Genomic DNA, 20,543 nt, shown 5'->3' on the forward strand with positions numbered 1-20,543 from the left:
TGGTGTACATTACATCTATAACTTTACAAGCCTCAGTTCCCTTCTAGTTGTTTTTTTTTTTTAAGTGATAAAGCTACACTGGCTAGATTGCTTGATCCTGTGTAGTACTATTTTAAAAAGTAAAGAAAATCTCTGATTTTACTTTTTTATTTTTATTAAGCACTAAATAATACACTGTATGCTACACAATACACTGCATAACCTTCTAGCAGGGGTAGGATGAGCATAACTGAGTTATTTTTCATCAATCAGGAAAATGCCTCCTTAATCAATGTTCTCCAAACCCTGAAAAACAGTTTAAAAAGGAAAATGTCAGAATTCTGTTCCTGACAAAGATGTGCATATACTTATTTTCAGTGTCACCAAATGGTATCCTCCATTATTAAAGAAAGTACTTTCACATCCCATATCTAACTGCAACAATAACCCCGACTGAACTTTATAATCATTAAAGTAAAAGGAATAACCTATAATGATTCCTAATTTTCACTTCTGACAGTAGCAAACCTATCATTTTATATGAAAAGAAAACGCCCCCCTTGCAATCAGAACTAAAGTCAAGCAACTATTTACCACCTGGACCATTCTACAAAACACCCTCAGAAAGTCAGAGGACAGTAAGGTAAAACCATTTTAAAAAATAACAGCCAACCTGAGGAAGATAATTATTAGCCTCATTCTAGTTTTTTACAGATGAAAACAATGGAGGCTCAGAAAAGTTAAAAGTTTCTTGCTTGAGTCAGGAAGGAAATAGCAGGGCCAGAAATCAAGTTCAGGGACCTCCAACTCCAGAACTCTTGCCCTGTAAGCATGACACTATTTATTCAGAAGACTCACTCTATCTCACTTCACAACCAAAAACTTCAAAAACTATAACATAAAAGATGAATCAGTGATGACATTTCTTCCAGGTGTTAAAGTAACAGTCCAGGTATTTTGTTTCTATCGCAAGAAGAATTACCTTGAGGGAAATTAAAATTGCATAGTCTTAGGAACCACCTTGTAAAAAATCTTAATTCATCTGGTCTGGCCAGAAGCCTAGGAATCTGTATTTTCTCTCACATGTCAGGTGATTCTGATGGTTATTCTTGAACCATACTTTGAGAAATACTGCCCTAGATGAGTAGGTATCTATCATCATGTTCATTAGATTATGTTCTCAAATAGCACTGTACTGAGAGGCAGATCACCTAGGTTGAGTCCTCACAGTGTTAATCACCGACCTCTTTTCTCATCCGTAAAATGGAATTAATATTTACCTAGATTTGCTGTGAAGAATGAATGAGCAAGGAGAAAATACAGAAAGTAAATTTTTTTAAAAGAATAATGAGGATGACGAACTCCTACAACTTATAAGAACATACTATTAGATTGACTCATATGAAAATGCCACTGCCTGGCCATTTTTTGACCCACAAAAGAGCTGTTTCATATGATTCGATCAAATATAAAATTATAGTAATTCTTTATTGTACTGGTGTAGGAATTGGCAAACCAATGGAGTATTGAAGAGTGCATTCATCAAACAGGCCCATGTATATATAGAAATATAGTTTACCAGAGTGGTATTTCAAATTAAAAAATGGACTCTTCTATAAGTGGGTAATTGTGACAACTAGCTATTTCTTGGAAAAAACTATAGTTAAATCCTTGCTTCATATTATACCCCAAAATGACCTGTAGAGAGGTCAAAACACTAAATGTAAAAAAAGAAAAGACTATAATGGTATTTGGATAAATTGTAAGAATATATTTTTGGAATCTTGGATAGGAAAGTCATTTGTAAGCAAGATACAAAACCCAAAATCCAAAACGATAAAATATGATGAACTGAACATCAAAATTAAAAAACAATCTGATGAAAGACATCATAAAGTAAAAAAAACAGCAGACTGGGAAAAATATTAGTTACATATGAAATTGACAAAAATTTAATATCCATAATATATTAAGAACCCCTATAAATCAAAAAGACAACAGAAGCAAAGGATACAGGCAAACAATCCAGTGTAAGAAATGCAAACGATCATTAAATACATAAAAGGCTCCTCAACCTCACTAGTACACAAGAAAATGCAAATTAAATTAGCACTGTATGACTTTGGCAAAACATTAACCAGAACCCACCTCAACCCTGTCAGATGGCTATCATCAGAGCCTTCTTACCTTTGACACATAGTAACGATTAGCACCAGAGACACGCTTATCTCTTTCCATCATACTCCACTGATATCGATAATAGGCAATCCTTTTTTCCTACAATTAAAAGAAATTGCTATTGAAGTTTATAAAGATGAATGACCCAACAGAGGAATATGAAAACTTTAATAAGTGACAGTGCAGAGAAATGGAATCATCACTGATATAAAAACCAAATTAACAATATAGGTCCAGAAACCTAAGTAAAATCGGACTTAATTCTAAACTTTAGAATTAAGATGGTAACCATGAGTTCTTATATTTTCTATTTTAACCAGCATCATTTTTTTCTTTCCCCCTTACTTTTTTTTTTTTTAAACCATGACTTTTTTTTTTCCTTTGGGGACCCTAATGAGAAGAAACAACAGCGGCAGATCACACGTAAAAGACAATCACAAAACCAGACAGCAAATACATTTATACTCTGTACCTTAGAGATGATGTGGACTAGAGAGCAAAATTACAATCCTAACGGGGAAAAAAGCCCAGGATATTGCGGTAAATTCCTAAAGGCTTGCAAGAGAAAGTAGGGGGATAAAAAAGTCAAAGCTAGGAAAAAAGTGAAAAAACGAGACGCTATCAAGATATGGATGAGAGAAATTAAAATCAAAATCCAGCAAGAAATGAGACTAGAAGTCAGGGGGAGTGGGGGCAAGACTAACTGACCCCCGTCTCTTCTGCCTAGGAGTTATGGGCCTCTTAACCTCCTATCTTTCCAACCCCCAAATCTCTACTCTGCCCTGCTTTCCACTCTTCACCCAGCAACCAGCTGTTTCTTGGTTACGTAGAATATGGTTTCCGTCGGGCTTCACTCCGCAAGGCTCTGTTTTCAGGCAAGAAGGGGACGGCCGACCTCGGTACTCCCCATCTCCGAGAGAGGCTCCGGGTCCTAACGGCCTCCCTACCCCACCGCCCACTGCGCAACGCCAGCCCGTGCAGTCGGCCGCTGGGCCGGAGAAGCCGCCCTACCTTGCCCCCGTTACTGAACCTGTGGATGCGCGCAGTGGCCATTCCCGGGATGAACAAGCACGCGGCCATGACGGCGAGCCCAGGGAGAATCTCGAACCACATCGCGAGGCGGAAAAAGAACACTTCTTTCCAGGCCCCTTAAAGGTGACCCGGCTTCGGTCCCTTCCCGATAAGCTCCGCGGCAGCACGCGAGCGGGGCGGGGCTACGTACGCCTCCGGAGGAAGCAACGGCGCGCGGCAGGGCTCAAGAGCGGCGGGCGCCCTCGCTCCCGCGCACTCACTTCCGCAATCTTTCCGCTGCTGATTCTGCAGCAATTCTCGGCCTAGCGCGCAACGTGCAGTGACGTGAAGAAGTTCGCCGCCACCCAGCAGGCCCCAGGCGTTTCGGAGCTCGAGACTCTTACAATGGCAGAGCAACTTTCTCCAGGAAAGACGACAGAACAGGTGTGCACCTTCCTTTTCAAAAAGCCTGGGCGAAAAGGGGCTACAGGCCGCAGAAAACGCCCGATCTGCCGCCGAGAGTCCGGAGACAGCAACAGCAGCAGTGACGAAGGCAGCACTGTGGTTCGTCCGGAAAAGAAGCGGGCGACCCACAATCCGATGATACAGAAGACCCGTGGCAGTGGTAAACAGAAGGCGGCCTACGACGACCTAAGTAGCGAGGAGGAGGAGGGGGAGAACGAACCCGAGAGTCTCGGCGTGGTCTACAAGTCCACTCGCTCGGCGAAACCCGTGGGGCCAGAGGATATGGGAGCGACTGCTGTCTACGAGCTAGACACAGAAAAGGAGCGTGACGCACAAGCCATCTTTGAGCGCAGCCAGAAGATCCAAGAGGAGCTGAGGGGCAAGGAAGATGACAAGATCTACCGGGGAATCAATAATTACCAGAAATATATGAAGCCCAAGGATACGTCTATGGGCAATGCGTCCTCCGGGATGGTGAGGAAGGGCCCCATCCGAGCTCCCGAGCATCTACGTGCTACGGTGCGCTGGGATTACCAGCCCGACATTTGTAAGGACTACAAGGAAACTGGCTTTTGCGGCTTCGGAGACAGCTGCAAATTCCTCCATGACCGTTCAGATTACAAGCACGGGTGGCAGATCGAACGTGAGCTTGATGAGGGTCGCTATGGTGTCTATGAGGACGAAAACTATGAAGTGGGAAGCGATGAGGAGGAAATACCATTCAAGTGTTTCATCTGTCGCCAGACCTTCCGAAATCCAGTTGTCACCAAGTGCAGGCATTATTTCTGCGAGAGCTGTGCGCTGCAGCATTTCCGCACCACCCCGCGCTGCTATGTCTGTGACCAGCAGACCAATGGCGTCTTCAATCCAGCGAAAGAATTGATTGCTAAACTGGAGAAGCATCGAGCTGCAGAACAGGGTGGTGCTTCCGATTTCCCAGAAGACCCTGATGAGGGTCCAATTCCCATTACTTAGTTTTCCATTATTCTCAAATCTCAAAATAAATGTTCTGTTGTTTTGGAAATCTTAATTCGTCTCCTTCCTTTCTAGGGAAAGGCGGGTGGTGAAATAGGGTCCTGGATGGAGAGCTTGTAAAAGCATCAAGGTAGGTATAACCTGGATTTATACCTGGTATAAATGCTGCCTGTGTGTAACAAATACTTTTCAGAACCATTTGGCATAAATTCTGAGGGTGGGAGAAATTTGAGAAAAGAGCTAGAATTTGCTTGAAGTGACTAAAGCTGTGATGAAAGCAAGAACTGAACCTATTTATTATATCACATTTCTGCATCACTTAATAGTTTACAAAGGAACTTTCATTATCTCTATTAGGAGCCTGTACCACTTCAAAATAGACCCCATCCAAGGTGTGTGTGTTGCGGTGGGCGGGGAGCAGGGAGTGGAGACCAGTCTGAGTGGGAGAATTGGGTTGGGGGACTGGTAGCTAGCCCTACCTGGTGTGTGTACAAGGAATGCTCCTTGCTCTCTTTGAAGAGATGTAACCACCCCCTCCCATGGATGATTGAAATGGTCTATACTCTGCTGTCCAGTATGATAGCCACTAGCTTCATGTGGCTGTTGAGCACCTGAAATGTGGCTGGTAGCCACTGTATTGGACATGCAGTTCTAGACTGACCTTGTGAACTTGCGGAGGGCAAATCCCTAATATTTTATAATCCACTGTCTGAAAATATCTGTGTTCTCACAGACCCTGTAATAGAGCTGATCACATTCTATTAAAGTTAATCTATGTACCTGTCTTCCTGACTAGTTTGTGAACTCCTCAGTGACTAGGCCAGTGCTTGGCATATAATAAGCACTTAATAAATAAACCCAGAGAAGTTTGAAAAGGGAGGTCAGGGCCAAAGCCTTGAACCCAAGTTGAGAAGCTTTGACTGTATTCTGTGGGTAATGAGGAGATAGAGATTTGGAGAGAGAAACACAATCAGACTTTTTTTTCTTTTTCTTTTTTTTTTTTTTTTTGGTGGGGGGGATTAGGTGGTGTTTTTTTTTAATGGAGGTACTGGGGATTGAACCCAGGACCTTGTGCATGCTAAGCCCGCACTCTACCACTAAGCTATACCCTCCCCACCCCTGACTTTTTTCTTTTTAGTGTTCCTATGGTTATGAACTATCAGATTACAAGGAGATGCAAGACAACAGGCAAGGAGGCCAGTTAGGCCAAATGACTAGTAAATTTTTATTGATCTGACTAGAATTTGGGCTGGTCCCAGGAAACATGTGAGAATAAATTGTGGGTTAGAGTTTTTATATTCATATTCATTAATCCATCTAAAGATATTCTTTGAGCAGCTACTCTGTGTCAGGCACTGTGCTTGGCATGCTGGATATTAGCAAACAAGATAGACATAGCCCCCGACCTCATGGAGTTGGACATCAAATAATGCAGGTGTGATGGGTACAAGCAAAAAAGTGCCCTGAGTTGCTCTTTCAGGATTAAGCCAATCCCAGCCGTTGGAAACGTTCAGAATCATAAACTCATTTGATAGAATGTGATACATTCTTTAACAGAAGGTATAAAGTATAGTGGGGATACATGAGAAGCCTAATGGGAAAAGGACTTAAGAAAGCATCTCACCGGCAAACAGCATCTAAGGGATGACACAAGGAAACAGAGCAGAATAGGAAACAGGAAAGAGGATGTTGCAGAGGCAGATGAAGAAACAAGGGTACAATGCCATGGAAAGCAAAGGAAGACAGTGTTCTAAAAAGTGTCATGGAAAGAAATACGGCAAAAGGTAACAAAAGAATCATAAAAGTGGGTTTTTTTTAGCTACTCAAAATTTACACTAAGAAAGTTATTCAAAAGTAAAATAAAGCTTTATGGGGAAAGATATACCTTGAACTGTTATCCATATAAGCTGAGAGAAAGAGTCTAGGAGAAAACAAAGAAGATGAAAGAAGTTCTAGAAGGTAGCTAGAACTGAGAAGGGATGGTATTAAAGACAAATTGAGAAACTAGTCTTAAAGAGCTGAAAGGAGAAATGCCACTTATCTACTGCTCCACGTACATTTTTTATTATCTGTGAATCTTAAGAGTATACAAAATATATGCAAGTGAGCATTATTCTTGGGATCCACACCATTCAGCAGATTCTTAAAAGGGATCGTAACTCCACAAAACTACAAATCAGTGGTGTACTCAAGGTATTTTCATGTTTACAAGTTTATGAGTTTTTAAAAACTATTTTTTATCATCTTTATGTAAATGGTACAACTTCATTTTATAGGTGAAAACTAAATAGTTATTCTTACAAATTAAAAAAAATTAAATATGAGGAAAAAAGAAAGCACACAAGCAGAGATGAGACTGCAGCTGGAGTCTGAGAGCTCAGAGGAGGCTCCCCTAAGAGAACATCCTCAAACTGAGACCTGAGGAGGTGGGTGGTAGAAAGAGTATCCAGAGGGTTAGTATTTACCAAGGACCTGAAGTGAGAAACTGGCTTCAGCTAAGAACTCCAAGCAGTCCAGGATGGATGGAGGAAAGAGGTAGGTGGCCAAGTAGTCAGGGCCAAAGAACAGCCACCTTGCAAGTCACATTAAAGACTCTGGACTTTTATCTGAAGGGCAAAGGGACGCCATCAAAGAGTTTTAAGAAAGAAAGTGAGATGATCAGACTTGAATTTTAAAAAGAGAATTCTGCTGTGTAGGAAATGGATTGAGGGAAGCAGACATGAGACAGGGAGATCAGTTAGGAGGCTGGCGCACTAGTCCGGGTGATATGATGGCAGACTGGACCAGACTGGAGGCTACAGACTTTCATTTAATAAAGAGTTTTTGAGCACCCATTATATGCCAGGCATTGATTTAGGCACTGGAGATACAGCCATAGCAAAAGCCCTCAACCTCTGAGTCCCTGCTCTCATAGAACTTACATGAGAGAGAGTAACAGATTTATACATACATAATATATAATAACAGATTGAGTTAAGTACTATGAAGAACAATGAAGCAAGGTAAGGAGATAAGAGTGCAGTGGTGTTGGGGGAATGTTATTTTATATACGGTGGTCAGGGAGGGCCTCTTCTGATATGGTGACATCTGAGCAGAGACTTAAATGAAGCAGATTCTGGGAGAAGAGCATTTCAGACAGAACATCAAGTGCAAAAGCCCTGAGACAGGAAAGTGCCTGACATGTCCCAGGAACAGTGAGGTAGAAATGTAACTGGAGTGGACTCAGGGAAGGGGAAAGAACTATAAGATTAGATAACAGAAGTAATGGAAGGAGGGAGCAGACTGTACAGCCTAATGAGCCATGGTAAGGACTTGGGGTTTTATTCTCAGTGACATGGAGAGTCACTGGGAGGTTTCGAGCAGATAAGTAACATGATCTGACACTGGCTTTAAAAAGGATCCTTCTGGAACTTATGGAGGATAGTGGAAATGTTTTATATCTTAAATGGAGCATTTTCTACACAGGTGTCTACATTTGTCCAAACTCATTGGAATGTGCGTTTCATTTTCATTATGTTATTATATCTCATTAGGAAATATCTTCAAGTCAAAGGAGAACCAAAAAAAAAAATGGGTTGCTATGTAGAAAATAAACCAGGGCGGGAAGGTCAAGGGATGAAGCAGAGATCAGTTAAAAGGCTACTGCTGTTGTCCAGGTGAGAAATGGTAAGTGGCTCAAACCAGGTGGTGGTGAGAAGGGGTCAGATATTGGATGTAGTTTGAAGGTAAAACTGACATGTCCTGGTGGGTTAGATATAGGGTGTAAGATAGAGAAGAGTCCAGATGCCTCCAAGATTTTTGACCTGAGAAACCAGATGGAAGGTGGTACCACTTAGTGAGATGGAAATATGCACATACAGAAAAGTGCATAAAACACAACTTTGCATAAGCCAGAAAGAGAAAGAAAAATGCCACATAATATCACTTATATGTGGAATCTTTTTTAAAAAGACACAAATTAACTTATTATTTATAACTCAGATGAATAATTTCTTGAATATGTGTAAGCACATTTTGACTGTCCTTTATGACTGGATTACTGCATTCTGTTGATTCTCATTTTGTGATTGGTTTTATTCCTTTGATCTATGTAAGTTTTAAAAGCTAAAGCTCTAAACTGTTCTTAGAAACAATGAACAGTACATATATGTAAATTTTTTAATGGAAAAAAACACAACTGTGCAGTATAACCATTATATAGGAACCCTGTGCATAACCACCACTAAGGTCAAGAAATACAAAACTGACAACACTCAAGAAGCCCCTCATGTATCCTCTCAAAATTACACACACAGGTAATCACTATACTGACTTTCATAGTCATCACTCCCTTGTTTTTTGTTCCGTAGTCCTTCCTCTTTAGCTATTTCTCTCTCCTTCCCTCTCACCAAACCAAGAATAATGTATACTTAATGCCTTTCCTTTCTCATCTATTTATTCTTTTGTAACAGCTTTATTGAGATATAACTCACATATCATATAATTCACCATTTTAAAGTATACACTTGAGTGGCTTTTAGTATATTCACAAGGTTATGCAACCATCACCACTAATTTCAAAGCATTTTAAATACTTCAAAAAGGAAAGCATACCCATTAGCAGTCACTCTCCATCCCCCCAGGCAACCAGTAATCTCCTTTTTGTCTATATATTTGCCTGTTCGGGACATTTCACATCAATGGAATCATATAACATGTGGCCTTTTGTGACTGCCTGCTTTTACTTAGCATCTTTTCAAGGTTCATTCATATTGTAGAGTGTATCAATACATTCCTTAATATGGCTGAATAATATTCCATTGTATGGATATACTACATTTTGTTTATCCATTCATCAGCTGATGGACTTTGAGTTGTTTCTACCTTTTGGCTATTACAAATAACGCATTATATAAACATTTTTGGGTGGATATACATCTTCACTTCTCTTGGGGAGCTACCTAGGAGTGGAAATGCTAAGCCACGTGGTAATTGTTCAACCTTTTTTAAAACTTTTTTTAACCTTTTTAAAAATATTTTTTGGACTGAAGTGAAATTCACATAACAGTTTAAAGGGAACACTTCAGTGGCATTTAGTATATTCATAATGTTGTGATACTACCACCTCTATAGAATTTCAAAACATTTCCATCACCCTAGAAGAAAACCTTATACCCATTAAGCAAATGCTCCTCATTCTGTCCTCCCCACATCCCCTGGCAACCACCTGTCTGCATTCCATTTCTATGGATTTAGCTATTCTAGGTATTTCATATAAATAGAATCATACAATATGTAGTCTTTTGTGTCTGGCTTTCACTTAATGTTTTCAAGGTTCACCCACATTACAGCATGTATCTGTGCCTCCTTTTTGAGGCTGAATAATATTCCATTGTACATATATACCACAATTTATTATCCATTTATACATTGATGGGTATTTGTGTATTTTCTACCTTTTGGCTATTGTGAATACTGCTGCTCTGAAAATGGATGTATACATACTTACCTGAGTACCTGTTTTCAATTCTTTTGAATATTTGCCTAGGAGTGGAATTGTTGGGTCATATGGTAATGCTATCTTTAACTTTTTGAAGAACTGGCCAACTATTTTTCACAGCAGCTGTGCCTTTTTACATTCCCACTAGCAATGTAAGAGGCTCCAATTTCTCCACATCCTCACCACACTTGTTATTTCCCTTTTTTAAAATAGCAATCCTAGTAGGTGTGAAGTGGTATCTCCTGGTTTGGATTTGTTCTTCCCTAATGACTATTGAGCATCCTTACATGTGCTTGTTAGCCACTTGTATATCATCTTTGGAGAAATGTCTATTCAAATCCTTTACCCATTTTTTTAATTTGGTTGTTTTTCTTTTGGTTGTTCAGTTGTAAGAGTTCTTTATATATTCTGAATACCAAGCCCTTATCAGATACATGATTTGCAAATATTTTCTCCCATTCTGTGGGTTGTCTTTTCACTTTCTTGTTGGTATTCGCTGAAGCACAAAAGTCTTCAATTTTGATGAAGTACAAATTATCCTTTTTTTTTTTGTTATTCATGCTTTTGGTGTCATGTCTAAGAATACATTGATAAATCCCAAGTCATAGAGTTTTACCCCTATTTTCCAAGAGTTTTATAGTTTTAGCTCTTACATATAGATCTTTGATCCTTTTTGAGTTAATTTTTGTGTATGACATGAATGACTTGCTTCTCTCTGAATGACATCCCCACTTTGGGACCTGAGTGCTCAGTAAGGGTAGGGCAGTAGCCTCAGGTCTTCTCAGCTTGCCTCTGCCAGTATGAAACCACCACACAAGCCAGGGCAAGGGTGACCAGGGCTTCAGTATTTTCAGCCCCACTGTGCTCGGGATAGAGCCTCTGTCCCACTAGAGGGGGCTGGGTGAAAGAAGGGACCCACACCTTTCAGCCACATTAGCCCAGAACTTAGCATCAGCAACAGGTAGCTGGTGGCAGGATGAGAAATGTGGATGTCCTGCCCTTTCTGGGAAGATAATCCTCCAACTGGGAGCTGTATAAAGGGGGAGCCCTGTATTCTTGGCTGCACCAGGCTGGAACAGAGCTTCCATCTCACTGAGCTGGGAAGTGGGAGGAAGAGAGTAGCCTTGATTCAAATACCACAGGCTCCTGCTGTTCTTATGGAATCTTAGTAGATTTTCTTGAATAGATATTTTATTCATTTGGTATATGCTCTTAGTATTATTTCCAGAGGCAGTAACTGTTGTTTTTTTTTTTTTTTAATAATCGTCACCAGTTTCACTGGGGAGTGGATTCATGGAGCACCTCATGCTGTCTACAATAAGCCAATCTCTCCTCCCACTTCCTCTTTAGCTCATCTTAAAAAGCCCTCTTTTGACCTTACCATTTCTCAGGGACATTATTAATACTGACCAGTATCCTGTTTCCCTTCCTTCTGAGGCAAATGGGAGACTACACTTCCCAACATCCTTGCGTTACACAATGCCACATGACTAGAGCTGACCAAGGAAATGTGAGCAGAAGCAATACCTGCACAAAGCCTCTGTGTGATTCTCCAGTTTCTCTCTTCCCCTGCCCAAGTAAACCTGGAAACCTTGTGTTGAGATGGTAAAGTTAACATATCAAAGCATATTCAATTGCTAAGTCACCCAGGGAGGGCAGCTGTTTTGAAGAGTTGTCTGCACTTGCTGCAGACTTTGGGTAAGGGAGAAAGAGACTCTTGTCTTACACCACTGAGATTTCTGCAGTTGCAACACAGCCTAAGCTATCCTGATAAATACATCACTTCACTGTAATGACCTCTGCTAAGGTCACCCAGCCTTTGCTAAGGTACAACCCAGCTCCAAATTACATTTTTTATCATTTACCTTACTTGGCCTCTCAGGTATATAACTGCTACTATTTATTGAGACATATGTCACTAGCATTTTATAAATATTATCTCATCATAATAAAACAAAATCAAACTTGTCAGACCGTGGGTCCTAATTTGGGGGGGAGTGGAAACTAACTCAGTGTGGCAGAGAGGTTTCTAACAAGTTTGGATGAAGGGGCAGGGTGTCAGGATTAGTCTGGAAAACAGAGGAACTTCCCTAGTGAAGGCTCCCAGGCACCTGAGGACACCTACCAGGAAAGAAATGGTCAATCTTTCCCTCCTTTCTACTCCCTTCTTCCCTCATCTGTTGGTTCATCGATTCATTCAGACAGTAAACCATTACCAAGTACTTATAGCTGCGCAGGCACCAGGCCAGGCTCTGGGGACACAGGGAGAAGACAAGGTGCCTGCTCTCAGGAAGCTCACTATTTACTGAAGACAGACAGACAAATCACATGAGACTCAGGCATTAACTGAGGCACGTACAGGATGCTTTGGGGTCACCAAGGAATGACTGGATCATTCTGCTTGGGGACATGGGAGCTTCACAAAGCTGGCGACAGTTTGGTGGGGTGTTGAGGGACGAGTAAGAGTTTTCTAGGCAGACTAGGAGCAGGAAGCACCTTCCAAGGAGAAAGTGCAGCATGAGCAAAGGCACAGAGATGTGACGGAACACTGTAGGATTGTAGGATGGCAACATGGTCGGCTTGATTCACTCTTTGATTCAGTATATATGTGCCACATGCTATGTGGTGGGACAGGTTCAGGGAGGGGTATGACGGCAGTGACAAAACCAAGTCCCTAAACCCATGGGGCTTACATTCTAGTTGGAAAGATCAACATAGAACAAAGGGATAAAAATAAAGCAGGGGATGGGACTAGAGAGGGACCAGAGGGTGCTATTTCAGACAGGGTGGGCAGGGAAGGCCTCCCTGGCCAAGTGACATTTGAGCAGGACTGAATGGCATGAAGGAGCAAGGTCGTGAATGAATTGGGAAAGATCACACCAGGCAGAGAGAACTGCGGGTGCAAAGGCCCTGGGGTGGGTGGATCATGTCCTTCCTAGACATGATCAAGGAACAAGCAGGTGGGGTGGGGGAAGACTGGAGCAGCAGGAGGGAGTAGGAGTGGTGGGGGAGATTGGTAGGAGATGGGGTGTGTGTGGTAGAGGAGGACCCGATCCCTTGTGAGCCCCACACAGCCAGGAGCGGAGGTCTCCCTCTGAGTGGGATGAGCGCTGGCTGAAACTACGTATTTGGGTGTGAGAGGAAAGTGCGGCATCAGGATGATATGAAGATCTTCACTCAAGCAACTGGAAGGATGGAGATGCCAGAAAGTGACGCAGAGGATACGGGGAAGCTCGGGAGGACTCCAGTTTGGACGTGCTGAGTGTGAGAGGTCTGTTGGACCTCTCAGGGGAGCTGTTGAAGAGGCAGCTCATCTGTCTGTCTGGAACCCAGAGGAGGCTTCTGAGCAGCAGGTATCTGTGCAGAGGAGACATTTAAAAACCTGACATCAGATGAGATCCTCAAAGGAGGGAATGTACAGAAAAGAAGTCCAAAGCCAGAGCCCCGTGCTCTCCAACCTCCAGACTCCAGAGGATGGAGGTGGAGGAGGCAGCAGAAGGCAGTGAGGACTGACTGACTGGCTGGCTGGTGAGATCAAAGGAAAAGCAGGAGAGCTCGGTGTCCCACTAAAGGAAGCCAACGGAAATGAGGGTTGCAGGGAGGATGGAGTGATTGCCTATGTCAAATGCCCTGGGAGCCCCAGTAAGATGAGGACTCAGAACTCACCACTGGATTTGACAGCAGAAAGGGAGGCTGTGAATGACCTTGGCAAGTTTGGATCCTGAGGCTTGATAGGGGTGTGACCTTTACTGAAATGAGTTCAAAAGACAATAGGAAGTAAAGAATTTGAGACTATCCTCGCTCTGCTCTCTCCTCACTGTCTCATCTCCTATTCATCCTGGAAACTGCCATCAGAGATCTCTCTAAAATGCAACTCTCATCATGTGACTCTTCCTTTTAAGATCCTTCAGTGATAGTTGAAACAAGATTGGCAAAATATTGATAATTGTTTTTATTTCTGTGTTTTCTATGCTGTTGCACTGGCCTTAATGTCTGTGTGTCAGTACCATACTCTTTTAATTACTGTTGCTTTGCAATACATCTTTGAAATAAGGAAGTGTGAGGTCTTCAACTTTGTTCTTCTTTTTTGTTTTGGCTATTTGGGGTCCTTTGTGGTTCCATATGAATGTTAGGAATGTTTTTTCTGTAAAAAATTCCATTAGAATTTTGATGGGGATTTCACTGACTCTGTAGATAGATTACTTTAGGGAAGTATGGACATTAAAACAATACTAATTCTTCCAATTCAGGAACATGGGCTATCTTTCCTTTTATTTGTGTCTTCAGTTTCTTTTATCAGTGTTTTGTAGTTTTCAATGTACCGGTCTTTCACCTCCTTAAGGTGAAAGTTAAGTTTATTCCTGTTTTTTTATGCTATTGTAAATGCGACTGTTTTCCTAATTTCCTTTTCAGATAGTTCACTGTTAGTATATAGAAATGCAACTGATTTTTATATGTTAATTTTGTATCCTGCAACTTTACTGAATTAAGGGTGCCAAAAATCACAATGGGGAATAGTCTCTTTAACAAATGATGCTGGGAAAACTAGATAGACATATACAAAAGAATGAAATTGGACCCTTATCTTACACCATACACAGAAATCAACTCAAAATGGATTAAAGACTTAAATTTAAGACTTGAAACTGTAAAACTCCTAGAAGAAAACATAAGGGAAAAACTTCATGGCATTGGTCTTGACAATGATTTCAAGGATATGATGCTAAAAGTACGGGTAACAAAAGCAAAAATAAACAAGTGTGACTACATCAAACTAAACGGCCTCTGCACACCAAAGGAGACAATCATCAGAGTGAAAAGACAGTCTAAGGAATGGGACAAAATATTTGCAAACTATGTATTTCATAAGGGGGTATACTCATAAATATATAAAGAATTCCCACAACTCAACAGTAAAAAAAAAAACAACTCAATTTAAAAATGGGCTAAGGACGTGAATAGACATTTCTCAAAGATATATAAATGGTAAACAGATATATCACTAACCACTAATCATCACTAATCATCAGGTAAATGCAAATCAAAACCACAATATCATCTGAAACATGTTATAATGGCTATGAACAAAAACAACAAAAAAAGACAAGTGTTGGCAAGAATGTGGAGAAATTGGAAGCCTTGTATGCTGCTCAGGAAAACAGTACAGAAGTTCTTCAAGAAATTAAAAATAAAACTATCATATGATCCAGAAATCCCACTTCTGGGTGCTTATCCAAAAGAACTGAAGTCGGGATCTTGAAGCAATATTAGCAGTCCCATATTCATTGCAGCACTATTCCTAACAGCCAGGATATGGAAACCACTTAAATGCCCATCAACAGATGAATGGCTAACAAAAGTGCATACACATACAATGGAATATTATTCAGCCTTAAAAAGAAGGAAATCCTAAAATGTGTGGCAATGTAGATGAACTTTTAGAACATTATGCTAAGTGAAATCAGTCAGTCACAGAAGGACAATTACTGCTTGATTCCACTTAGATGACCTCTCCATGTCCCCCCTACTCCTGTTTGCAGAAAAGCTTTAGCCCCCTAGGCCTTCCCTAGGGCAAATTTAATCAAAGAAGGGAGAAAATGCAGAAACAATGGAGAACAGTCAAGCAAGACAAAATAATAATAGTTTAGCCATAACAAAGTCAAGGGCCTTTAGTTCTCCCTCAAAGGCTACAGAAATATCCAGAGCCATATCCTTGAGTTGTTTCGCAGGTACTAAAACCCCCACCAGCGGAAGATGTTAACTGCATGCTGACCACCAGCAGGTAGACCCCAGACTGGTTGGAACCAGAAAGTTGATGACTGAGATTCCAAAAACATCACCCTGTTACCCCACCATCAACCAGTCAGAGAATTGTGTATGAGCTGATCACATTCCCTCACACTGTCTTTAAAAACCCTTCCCTGAAAGCCATCAGGGAGTTTAAGTCTTTTAAGCATGAGCTGCCTGTTCTTCCTTGGCCCTATACTGGGCACCTTGCAGTAAACATTGCACTTTCCTTCACCACAACCCAATGTCAGTAGATTGGCTTTACTGTGCATTGCGCAAGCGGACCCAAGTTTGCTTCGGTAACATGATGAGATCTCTTAACACTGGAAGCTTTTTTTGTCTTTGGGACACAGCCCTACTTGAAATTAGGAAAGTATTAATTTTGAACCATTTTCCCCCTTATCCTTAGAAGTTTCTGCTTAGTAGTTGTTTACCATACATAAAGAAGAAACATTTCTGATCTTAACTTTTTTGTTTTCTTATATATTCATCTTTGATGTCTTTTCCCCCTTTGAGTTTTTTAATAGCTCCAAATCCCTCAAACCTGAATTTCTTTAAGTTCATTATTTTCCTTTCTAATTGTCTTCCTTTACTTCTATATCTATAGAATGTGTTTCTGTACTTGTTTAACATTTGACAAAATCTCTTCATATTTTTATAATATAACATAAACATTTTATTAACATTATTGTTACATCTAAGAATTTACCAGTATTTTTAAGATAACTAATTTTTTCTAGTTTTTTTTTAGGTTTTTTTAAATCACCAACCTTGGTGATGTAATTTGGGTTCAAGAATCAGTTGTATTGTTTACTAACCATGTCATTTTGGATTTCAGCCAGCAACATATGACTTAATTTCACCCACTGCAAAATAGTGAAAACAATAGCACCCACCTGGTGTGAGGGGCAAATGATCACACCTAATGTGCTCAGCACAGCGCAAAATTGAACTTTTTTCACAATTGTTTCTGTTGTTGTGAAAGTCCATAAGTCATCTTTCGTCTAAACTTCATCTCACTCTCAGCACTTAGGATCCTTCTAAGTCCACATTAGAGAATATGATTAACTTCTGTTTTTTGTTTGTCTTTTATACCCTGTAAAATTTTTCCCTTGAGAAGATTATACATTGTCAGGATTTTAAACCTTATTTCATTTACTTACAAGTTTACATAAATGTGGTATTCTCACTCAGAATCTAATGTCACTCCTTCAAGACTCAGCTGCCAATTTTAAACTGAAAGGAAAAATTTTAATTGGGAAATTAAACTTTGGTCTTCATGAAACTGAATTGCTTATGTCATATCTTCCATTACCTCTTGTTTTATGTCATCAGTAGACATAGGGAATAGCCGGTTAACATCTTTTGTTATGATCCTTGACCAATGAGGAAGGTACTTCAAATAATTATATGATATAATCCTCCTTTTTACACTGGGAGTCCAAAGTTCTCAAACATATCCTTAACTTGGTTAATATATAAAACAAACTATTATCCTTTCCTTCACAGATAACATTAGAATCAGCAGGCACTTATATGAATTTTTTTTTGTACTTTACAAATTATCCAACTCCTTTCCTAATTGTCTGCTTGGGATTTGGGTAGTTTCAGAGGTGGTCTGGTTCAAGAATTAATTAAAAACAACAACAAACACAACAGCATTTAAATGAAAGGCACTTTGATCTTGAAATTGGATGTTAATGTTATAGTTCCCATCATCCTGGGTGGAATTGAATACCAGGCAGTCCCACGTGATTCCCACAAGGAATTTATTTGTGAAAGGAGTTAATATAAAAAGGGCAATCCAACTTATAAAAAGCAGCCTGCTCAATGAAGGCCAGAGAAGAATTTTTAAACTAAGGGTTTTTCTGTGTGTGTGTGTGTAGATGTTTTCTTTCTGCTTTTCTACAATGGAGCCTCAACCATGATACTGCCAGCTTGGGAAGTGGGAAGAAAGATCTTGGAGTGTACAAACACTGAGAATCAATGATGGTAAGGAAATTTTGGTTGAATTCTCTCTCTGTCTCTGTCTCTCTCTCTCACTTTTGCTCTCCTCCTTAACTGGTGAAAAGGAGCCATAACACCTCTGCGCCTTGGTTTGGTTTTTTCTTTTTGCTTTGGAATAAACAATATATTAATATACTGATAACCAAAAGGTTAAAAGAGCATACAGTAAAAAAATAAATATATGAAAAGGAGCTCAACTGCATTAATCATCAGAGAAATGCTAAGTAAAACTACAATGAGCTACCACTACACACCCACCAGACGTTACCAAGTGTTGGGAAGGATGTGAAGCCACTGGGACTCACACACTGTGGGCAAGAGTGTAAATGGTACAACCTCTTGGAAAACTCTTTGGCAGTATCTAATAAAGTGGAGCATGTGCTTACTCTATGATCCAGCAATTTCGCTCATAGTATGTATCCAACATAAATGCATACATATGATCACCAAACAACACATATTAGAATGTTTAGAGCAGCACCCCATATATTAGAATGGATAAATACATTGTGGTACATTCATTCAATGGAATACTATACAGCAATGAGAATGAACAATTCAAAGCTACATATGACAACATAAATGAATCTCATAGTCATAAAAGTTGATAGAAAGAAGCCCGACATAAAAGAATGTATACTACATGATTCAATTTGCATAAAGTTCAAAACAGGCAAAACTAATCAATGGTGTCAGAAGTTAAGACGGTAGTACTCTTGGTGGGGGAAGTGACTGGGAAGGGAGATGAAGAGAGCATCTGGAATACTGACAATGTTCTGATATCAAAGTAGACAGTTGGATATATGAGTCTGGAATTCAGAGGAGAGGTATGGGCTGGTGATATAAATTCTGGAGTTGTCAGCAAAGAGAGAAAAGAAAAGAATGGATGAGATTAATAAAGGAGTTAGCATAGACAGAAAAGAAGCCTAAGGTCTGAGTCCTGGATCACCCAACTCTGACGACTGAAATATAGCTGGTGGTTTAAAGCTAGCGAGCATTCCAAAACAGAGGGATGCACCAAGATGTAAATGCAGAGCTAAGTAGTAGGTCAGAAGCAGATACCCAAGCTAGGCTTGTAAGAATGGGCAGTACTGGAGGCAAGAGTGAGTAACAGATCTCAAATACAGGGAAACAGCCTTGGCTACAGGAATTTGGAAGCATATGCTTAGCAACAGAGGTGAGAAAATTTAACTACAAAGTCTGGGTAATATATTCTAGACAGCAGCAAAAATGAGACCTTGGCCCTGAGCCAGCTTTTTTTGCCTGGGGCTTCTATTGCATCCTTAACTTGGTTCCTGCCAGCTGTGGGTGTCTGTGTCTCTCTCTGGCTTATCGTTTGCTCTTCTCTTCCATTTCGCCCTCTTTTCCCTTAATTGCATATAATACAGCAATAATATGTTCAATTGATATTAAGACATTTTTTCACATTTTAACATCTTTGAAAATCAAGATGCATCTTAAAACTGGTGGTGTGTCATAGTTCAATGGCATCATTTTTTCCTTTCTTGGTATATAAAATAATGGTCTGAGACTCAACAGTATCTTAGATTTGATGAAATACAAATGCTCTATCATTCAGAGCACTGTCTTTCAGATTTTGCATTTCTTTTCATTCGGGGGGGTTAACTTTATTGAAATATAATTTACATAAAATAATATTTGCCAATTTTAAGTGTACAATAAAATGAGTTTACACAAATGCATGCAGTCATACAACCACTTCCACAATCATGATAAAGAGCATTTTTATCATTCCAAAAAGTCCTTCGGAGCTCCTCTGCAGTCAATCCCTTTTCCCCACCCCCGGCCCCTGACAATCACTGATCTGCATTCTATCGCTATAGTTTTACCTTTTCTAGAATTTCATATAAGTACAGGATGAACTCTCTTTGTGTCTAGATTCTTTCACTCAGCACAATCATTTTGAGATTCATTCATATCGATGGACGTATCAGTTCATTTTTATTTCTGAGTAGTATTTAATTCTATGGATGTGCCAAATTTTATTTATGCATCAGTCGGTTGAATTGAATTGTTTACAGTTTGGGGCTATTATAAATAATGTATAATTGGCCTTTATTAAAGTGGAAGGAGGGTAATTCCATCTAACCAAGTTGAGTTTTATTTTCTCCTCCCTGGGGGGCATCAGTACCATAATACAATCCTTTTACTTAAACAAGGGTGATGAACACAAAGCTCATATATTTTAGTCATATTGCTCATAAATATCAGTGTTTTGTGCCTGTTTACTAAGTGTCTGTGAATCCTCATCAATATAGGGAAAAGAAATTCTCAAGCTTCTCAAAGCACACTTGAGAATCAATGATAGAAGACACAAATGAGGTAAACTTAGGAAAACATCGGGTTTATCTAGGGAAAACGAAGAGAAGTACAGCCTGCAGAATGTATGTTTTGATCAGAAAAAACCTAAATTTCAAAATTAAGGATTTCATTTACTTACAAATAGTGACCCTGAAATACTTACTGCTCCAGAACTCCCGGCCAGAAGCGGGTACCTGCTTTGTACGCCGGGATTTGTAGTCCGTGAAAGACTCGTTCTAGCCAAGATGGCGGACTTGCTAATGACGTGCCCCGAGGGAGTCTGGGTCGCGAGGGGATTGGGTGGTGCGGGGATTCCGCCGGCGGGAAGCTAAGACCAGGT

The 20,543-nt window shown here is 40.2% G+C and overlaps 2 protein-coding genes and 1 non-coding gene across 3 annotated transcripts; 1 reads left to right on the forward strand and 2 right to left on the reverse strand.

Moving 5' to 3' along the window:
- Positions 1 to 133: 133 nt before the first annotated feature.
- NDUFA1 (NADH:ubiquinone oxidoreductase subunit A1) lies at positions 134 to 3,301 on the reverse strand. The gene is made up of 3 exons (XM_031446342.2): positions 3,169 to 3,301; positions 2,167 to 2,256; positions 134 to 285 (listed from the first exon to the last, which is right to left on the reverse strand). Exons 1-3 carry the CDS (start codon positions 3,268 to 3,270, stop codon positions 265 to 267), a joined length of 213 nt encoding a protein of 70 aa, XP_031302202.1. The 5' UTR covers positions 3,271 to 3,301; the 3' UTR covers positions 134 to 264.
- A 118-nt stretch (positions 3,302 to 3,419) lies between these two features.
- On the forward strand, positions 3,420 to 4,663 carry RNF113A (ring finger protein 113A). The gene has a single exon (XM_010985871.3). It carries the CDS (start codon positions 3,574 to 3,576, stop codon positions 4,606 to 4,608), a length of 1,035 nt encoding a protein of 344 aa, XP_010984173.1. The 5' UTR covers positions 3,420 to 3,573; the 3' UTR covers positions 4,609 to 4,663.
- A 7,708-nt stretch (positions 4,664 to 12,371) lies between these two features.
- Positions 12,372 to 20,541, reverse strand: LOC116150989 (uncharacterized). The gene is made up of 2 exons (XR_010379360.1): positions 20,367 to 20,541; positions 12,372 to 13,444 (listed from the first exon to the last, which is right to left on the reverse strand). It is a non-coding gene; the product is annotated as an uncharacterized LOC116150989 (transcript).
- Positions 20,542 to 20,543: the final 2 nt, after the last annotated feature.

The sequence above is a fragment of the Camelus dromedarius genome, chromosome X (genome assembly GCF_036321535.1).
Source record: "Camelus dromedarius isolate mCamDro1 chromosome X, mCamDro1.pat, whole genome shotgun sequence".
In the NCBI taxonomy this organism is placed as follows: Eukaryota; Metazoa; Chordata; class Mammalia; order Artiodactyla; family Camelidae; genus Camelus; species Camelus dromedarius.

What these genes read in the sequence shown, in the direction of transcription:
- RNF113A (XM_010985871.3), top strand. Translation starts at nt 3,574, where the DNA reads ATGGCAGAGCAACTTTCTCCAGGAAAGACGACAGAACAGGTGTGCACC.
- NDUFA1 (XM_031446342.2), bottom strand. Translation starts at nt 3,270, where the DNA reads ATGTGGTTCGAGATTCTCCCTGGGCTCGCCGTCATGGCCGCGTGCTTG. An exon ending in GGTTCAGTAACGGGGGCAAG is followed by an intron (nt 2,257 to 3,168) that starts GTAGGGCGGCTT and finishes TTTTAATTGTAG; the next exon opens with GAAAAAAGGATTGCCTATTA. An exon ending in ATCGTTACTATGTGTCAAAG is followed by an intron (nt 286 to 2,166) that starts GTAAGAAGGCTC and finishes ACTGTTTTTCAG; the next exon opens with GGTTTGGAGAACATTGATTA.